Genomic DNA, 7,344 nt, shown 5'->3' on the forward strand with positions numbered 1-7,344 from the left:
CTAATCCAGAGAAAAGTAACTCAATTTATATTTGTTTTAATGCACATAGCGACATGAAATGCCATAGACCACGGTCCTTTTTCAAAATGCAACTCATTGGAAAACAAACAGTCAGCTTCAGGGGCTGTATTCTACAAAGTCATAGCTAATAGCTGTCATAGCGTAACAGAATGGTGGATTTTAGACAAATCCATTTATGACAGGCTCTAACCGTGTGACATAGTCAGGAGGTGGTAGTAGACACCTACCAAAACGATAATTTGCTCCCAGCGAGGTGTAATAGCACTAGTCCTGTTCTGGACCAGTTGTGGTCTGGATTAGTTCAGAGAGTGCTGTGAACTCCCCATCAAAGATAGTTGTGATCTCACTGAATGTTTCCCTTCGTGTCTCACAATTCGAGGGAGTACTCACAGCCTGCCCTCTAAAGACAACTCTTCTAACATCAAACTACAAGCACTTACTACATGCACACACCCTTCACTCAAAATTCAAAATGGTGACTCCCAACCCAGTCTTGGAGTTCCTTCTCAGGTAGGAACCATAAATGTTCCTGGGTTGAATTGCTCTCTTGATGGCGACCCCAAAAGGTCTTGACATCTCCCTCAACTTTTTTCTCATTAACTTTTGCAACATTCACAGTCTTAGATCTAATTTTCAATCTGTAGAACACCACCTATCCTCTACTAAACCTCATCTTTTCCTCACTGAAGCACAGCTGTCTGAGACAACTGACAGTATTGCCTTTTCTGTTTTCTCCTACTTTCTCTATCCTCATTTTCGTTCTAAAGGTGGGTGTTGGATACCACCACATACCACTTTGAAGCTATGGTGGTAAGATTTGTAAAAATCTAATAGATATGTTGTTTTGTGAACATAAATGTATATATGAGACCTCACTCCTCTGTCTGGAGTTAACCTGCACTGTGAGTGGATAATTTTCTGTGTTTTCACGTAGTGTCCTACACTATGGTATCTAAGTGTCCATCAGAGGTATGATCAGTTTTCCCCAAACTCAAACAAACCTTGCCCCGAGCAGCCTGCATGTGTCAGGCTGTCGGGTGTAGGCTTCTATTCATCATGTTTCTTTTATTTGGATACACTGCAATTGTTCCAAAATGCAGTAATATGATGTCAAAATAATTTAGATAAAAGAAAATTATGTCAAGGACCCACTTCTTTCTATATATTTAAAGTTGACAAATTGTGAGCCTTAAAATGGTTAGTGGAGTGACGGTCAGGAATTCTGCGAGACCTGATGATAACTTTGTAGAACACAGCCCCAGATGTACATCCACTAATGGCAATACATCACTCAAAATTCAGAAAATATCTTATAAATTTTTAAGATTTATGTAACTTTTGCATAACTAACAGGTAAATAATTTATTTGGGAAGTATTAAAAATGTTAATATACTAACTAGGACACTTGCATATAGAAATTTTGCACATATCAGTCACTTTGCCAGCAATAGTAGATAGCAGTAAGAGTAATTATAGATATATTTGAATTTCACTCATGAAGTAGGTTACTCAGTGTTCGCTTACTTAGAATGAATAGTGAATTTATTAGCCTTCTTTTGAAAAATAAGAGCCTTGCTTATTGTAAACAATAATATAACTAATACTTTTGCTTTGTATTGTCCCTGGACCACACAAATAATTAGGTATCTTATCTCTGCATTACTGTTTCCAGAACCAAGCGAAAGAGAAATTTTGGCAACTGGAGAGGGAGAGGTAGAGGAAGAGCAAAAAAACAAAGAGGTAAAACTGCTGGTAGCCCAACCAAGCAGTCAAGATATGCAGTGTCCCGAACAAAGGTGGCAACAGCAGCAGCAGCAACAACAGTAACAGCAAGTGCAAAAAGAGGAAGTCAAGGACTGAGGCGACCACAAAGCGTGGGAAGAGGAAGTAGTAACTCTCTACTTTTACAAAGGCCAAAACCACAAACACAGTCATTCCAGACACAGTCCCGAGTAGTGAGATTCTGATGACTTTGCAAAAGTGTGACTGACTGAAATGTTTCCACGTAATTTTTCAATTTGTTTGAGGGACTGAGTTTAATTTTTATTTAGCAGAAATAGTCTAGCTACTAGTAATTTTCATTTGGTTGGAATAGTCTGGTTATTGGTTACATGCACTGTGTGTAGCTCCAGTACTGCCAGTATATCCACTGCAGATTTCAAAAGTCAGCTAAGAGAGGTATAAATATTTTAATTCCCATAATGAGACAAGCTTATCTGGAGTACTTTTAAGGTTTCAACCTACATAAAGAGACATACTTAGATGAATTACATTCATCTCTGCCTTTCCTTTCCTTTCCTTTCCTTTTTTTTTTTTTTTTTCTAAGGTTGTATTTTCTTAATCTTATGGCTCACTTTTCTCCAGGATGCAGGGATTAACATTTAGCCCTTTGTCTGAGGTAAGGAATTTTGAAAATGGCAAAAGTATTGTGGCAGAGGAGGAAATGGCAAGGTTTAAAGATGAAATGAAGAGAATTGTTCATGAAAATTTTCTGAGGCACAGAAGATATTTTAAACCTTGGTGAGATCTTAGAAACAGGTATAACATTTATGTTATCTATTTTAGATATACACACACACCGTAATGGGGAAGACTGGCTGGGTGACCAGCAGGCGACCGTGGTGAAGAATTACACACACACACACACACACACACACACACACACACACACACACACACACACACACACACACACACGGCCCGGTAGCTCAGTGGTTAGAGCACTGGCTTCACAAGCCAGATGACCGGGGTTCGATTCCCCGGCCGGGTGGAGATATTTGGGTGTGTCTCCTCACGTAGCCCCTGTTCACCTAGCAGTGAGTAGGTACGGGATGTAAATCGAGGAGTTGTGACCTTGTTGTCCCAGTGTGTGGTGTGTGCCTGGTCTCAGACCTATCCCAAGATCGGAAATAATGAGCTCTGAGCTCGTTCCGTAGGGTAACGTCTGGCTGTCTCGTCAGAGACTGCAGCAGATCAAACAGTGAATTACACACACACACACACACACACACACACACACACACACACACACACACACACACACACACACACACACACACACACACTGACAGTTCTCAATAAATCATGCCTTCTGCATCCTTTTCACCATACCTCAAAATGGCTTTTCTCTCCCTTCCAAAATTCCCCCTCAAAAGGTGTAGCTATTCCTGAAACTGACTATTTTATCTATATTTTTGTACTTTATGTTTATTTTTGTTGTGGAATTCAGCAAATTATATAGCAGTTGAGAATGGATTACCAAGAAAATAAAAATACCCTTCCTTTTTTAATATTATTACCCAGATAAGTATCTAGCTGACTAAACTTCTTTTTTTCTTCCTTTTTATGTCCTGACCTATACTGCCTGTAGGTAACTTGAAGAGTATTGGAAGTGCTGTTAAGCTTCCACCCATTAGTGGCACAGGCAATTTCATTCATAGTGGTACCCATATTACCACCCAGGTGCATCTTTGGTGTAACCACCTTAGAACCTGGGTATTATGGTGACATGTAACTTTAAATCTCTCGACAAATGACAAAGTATCAAGGCGATACATGGTGAATACTTGAGAATATTTCAGTAATTGAAAAGTTCAAAACAATGCCAGAGTAATAAAATTCAGTAGGCAGAATAGTATTCAATCTGATTTATTTGATTTTATTACATTATAGTATTTGCTCTCAACAACAAATGTAATTTTTTTTCCCTGTGTGAGATTGTTGGCTCCTGGCCTGGTAATAGACAAACAGATGGGCTATGAAGATGATTACTTGAAAGGACACAACATAGGTAATTTTGAACTTGGTATCCACTTCTCTGATTAATCTTACTTGAAATACTCATGAATGCATGGGCACCTCTTCCTACTTTTGATTTATGCCTGAAGGGCCAAATTTCTAGCACTGACTTCACTAAACATAACTTTTGACGACCCATTCTGGCATTTACATTAGAAAGTTGCAACAATAACTCTTCAACTGGCCATTTTAGTAGATTTTATACTATGTCCAGAATTCAACACCATGGGTTCTATCAAGTATCCCTTTACCATTAATTATTATTATTATTATTATTATTATTATTATTATTATTATTATTATTATTTAAGAAAGAAACATTGAGAAGGATGTGGTGCAAAAAAGTGAAGATCAACCTAAGCTGTTCTACAAGTATATCAATGGTAAGATGAAGAATAAGAAAACAATAGAAAGAATAGTTAAGGAGGGAAGACATATCAAACAGCAGAGGAAATGAGTGAAGTAATGAATGAGAGCTTTAAGACTCTTTTTTACTGAAGGAGAGGATTTTTCAGAACCAAATAGGACATTGCAGTGTACAGGCTTGCAGGAAATCATAATGCACAAACAAGAATTTGGAAGACTACTAAAAACTGGATATCAGAAAAGCAATGGGACCAGATGGTGTGTCAGGCTGGGCACTGAAGGAATGTAGAACCAATTGGGAAATAGTTACCAGCTCATTAAAGAAAGGGAGAGTTCCACTGGAACTGGAATGGAAGATAGCTAACACAATCCCAATATTCAAAGAAGGAAAGTCAACGGATCCATTAAATTACAAACCGATGTTACTTACTAGTGTTGTGGGGAAGATATGCGAAATTATCAGAAAAATTGGTTAAATATCTGGAAGAAAAAAAGTTATATTGAACAGACAATTTGGCTTTAGGACAGGAAGATCATGTGTGTCAAATTTACTAAGTTTCTACTCAAGAGTAGCAGAAGGACTGGAAAGCAGAGATGGATGGGTGGACACTGTACCTGGATATAAAAAAGGCTTTTGATGAAATCCCACAGCAGACTACTTTGGAAGTTGGAGAACCTGGGAGGACTTAGAGGAAAAATATTAGATTGGATAAGAGATTACTTGAAGGATAGAGAGATCAGAACTGATTAGAGATACATACTCATCCTGGAGTAAAGTAGCAAGTGGATTGCCACAGGGGTCAGTGTTAGTTGCCATTATGTTCCAGGTATCTATAGACGACATACAGTATGAAGTATCCAGTTATGTTAATTTGTTTGCTGATGTTGCTAAATTGTTAAGAGTAATTAAGACCTGAGGAAACTGCTGCTGCAGAAAGATATAGACAAAAACTATGAGTGGCGTAAAAAGTGGAAGTTAGAATTCAATTCCAAGAAATGCCACATAATGGAATTAGGAAAGAGTAAGAGAAGACCAGTATGGAACTATTTGATGGGAGAGGAACAAATAATGAAGACTAAAGAGGAAAAAGATCTGGGAGTGGTTGTTCAAGAAACTCTGAGCTCAAAAAAACATAAGTAAAATATTTGGAACAATGTATAAAATGTTGACATATTTCAATACGTGGATAAGAATATGATGAAAAAAAATATGTATGATACGTCCAAAGTTGGAATATGCAACAATGGCGTGATCACTGAGCTTGAAAATGGATATAAGAAGATTAGAACAGATCCAGAGGATAGCTACAAAGATGGTGCTGGAACTGAAGGTTCTAACATGTGAAGAAAGGCTGAAAGAAATGGGACTGCCAACCTTACAAGATAGAAGAGAACGAGGAGACCTAATAACGATGTATTAAATAGTAAATGGCATTGAAAAGATAGACAAGCAAGACCTGTGCTGATGACAGAAGAAGCTGGAAGGATAAGAGGACATGCAAAGAAGATTAGGAAGCAGCAGTGTGTAAAGGATATTTGAAAAAAAGTTTTCCACCTACAACAGTGAAAAAGTGGAATGCATTAACAGATGAAGTTGTTGCAGCACATAATGTGCATAGCTTTAAAGAAAAATTAACTTAAGTGGAGATAAGGAAACAGGACACTATGAGCTCCCCTTGAAACCTGTACAATACAATCTGCAGCACTGAATGTACTGCTAACTGCTAGGCACAGCAGATCTGGTTATGTATTGCAGATGGAGATGGGGGCTAGGCTAGTGATCCTGTCTCCTTAATTTCATTTAATTGCCTGTGTTGAACCCCAAAAAAGTAATGAAATGGGATGAGAGTGAAGATGGTGCTGCTGGCATTGTAAACAGAAGAGCAAGACCTAGAAACGAGAGCCAAACAATAGAGACACCATTAGGATTATGGCAGCTGGGAGGTTGGAGTTATGAAAGAGAATTTTCCAGCTGTAAAGAGGAAAAAACAGTATGCAAAGGATGAAGTAGAAAAAGAAATTGTGTGTCTGAGGGAGATGATCACCAGGAGAAGCAAGATCAGCTGTTCATGGAAAATTGAGAACTGAAAGAGAAATGTGATAAACTAGAGAATACAGATAAAATAAACAACGACATGAAGAAAACTGGATGAAATAAAAAGGGAAAAACAGTGCCCTTAAGGGCAAGTGTAAGGATTTTGAAGTGGCATTGGAGGGGGCCAAGGGAAAAGGTAGACACTAATGTGGGGACAATGAATGATAAGTGAAAGCAAGCTGGAAGAGTGGAGGAACGTATGGAAAAAAGAACAATAGGATGAAAAAGTAAACTTTGTAGTAGTAGTTAAGCGGCAAATAAATAATAATAATAAAAAAAGGACATAGTGGTACAGGTGATTAGATGAAATGAAGCGTTAATGAGACACGGTTAATAGGTATGGATTACTAGAGAAGAAAAACCCAGTGAAATTTGTGAAGGAAAGGGAGATGATTAAGTTAATTATTTCACTGGTTCAAGATGAAGAACAGTCTAGAAAAAAATACATAAACTTGGAAAATATAGTGAGGGAACTGAAAGGCCATTAAAAGTTAAAATGAGATATTAACATAACCTGGAAAGCTGGCTGGAAATACCTAATATAACATTTGGATAGGAGAGATATGAACCAGAAAGAAGGGAAAAAGAGAGAACTGAGAAATGAAGCTAAGGAAAAAAGATGAGAGGAAGAACGTGAAATTTTTACTGTAGTGCTAGACATGAGGCTGAGGAAATGGTGTATTTGGGAAGGGGAAGAAAGACACGAGTTATGTATACAAAGTTATTTCACATAAAACCTGTTCCTTCTACAATAGGGAATGAACGCATTGTCTCCTTGTGTCTGTCTGTCAGTGACTAAAAATCAACCCCCTGTGCGCAAGTCGATGCGCTGTTTCCCTATTCCTCCCTGTGGTAGCCATCTTCACACCCCACTTCTCTACCGACACTCATCATAGTTATGCGCACTGCGATCCGTGTTTTGCTTCCGCTGTCAAGATGTCTTCTCACGTGGTTTCTCCACTATCCCCTTCTGAAAGTGACGTACTGGGGGAAGGCGCAAGTCACCAAACAGACGGTGTTATGTTTATCACCGGCGGCCCGCGGTCCGGAGCTGACGGTTTCT

At 38.5% G+C, this 7,344-nt stretch overlaps 1 protein-coding gene across 3 annotated transcripts in view; it reads left to right on the forward strand.

The window, feature by feature from the left end:
* LOC123505562 (Bloom syndrome protein homolog) overlaps nucleotides 1–2,295 on the forward strand; it is a 99,535-nt gene extending 97,240 nt beyond the window's left edge. For all 3 annotated transcript variants that reach the window (XM_045257028.1, XM_045257029.1, XM_045257030.1), the window contains one exon: nucleotides 1,695–2,295. In XM_045257028.1, the coding sequence (XP_045112963.1) occupies nucleotides 1,695–1,989 (295 nt within the window). In that variant the 3' untranslated portion in view covers nucleotides 1,990–2,295. The remainder of the gene's footprint in view (nucleotides 1–1,694) is intronic.
* Nucleotides 2,296–7,344: the final 5,049 nt, after the last annotated feature.

The sequence above is a fragment of the Portunus trituberculatus genome, chromosome 18 (assembly GCF_017591435.1).
Source record: "Portunus trituberculatus isolate SZX2019 chromosome 18, ASM1759143v1, whole genome shotgun sequence".
In the NCBI taxonomy this organism is placed as follows: domain Eukaryota; kingdom Metazoa; phylum Arthropoda; class Malacostraca; order Decapoda; family Portunidae; genus Portunus; species Portunus trituberculatus.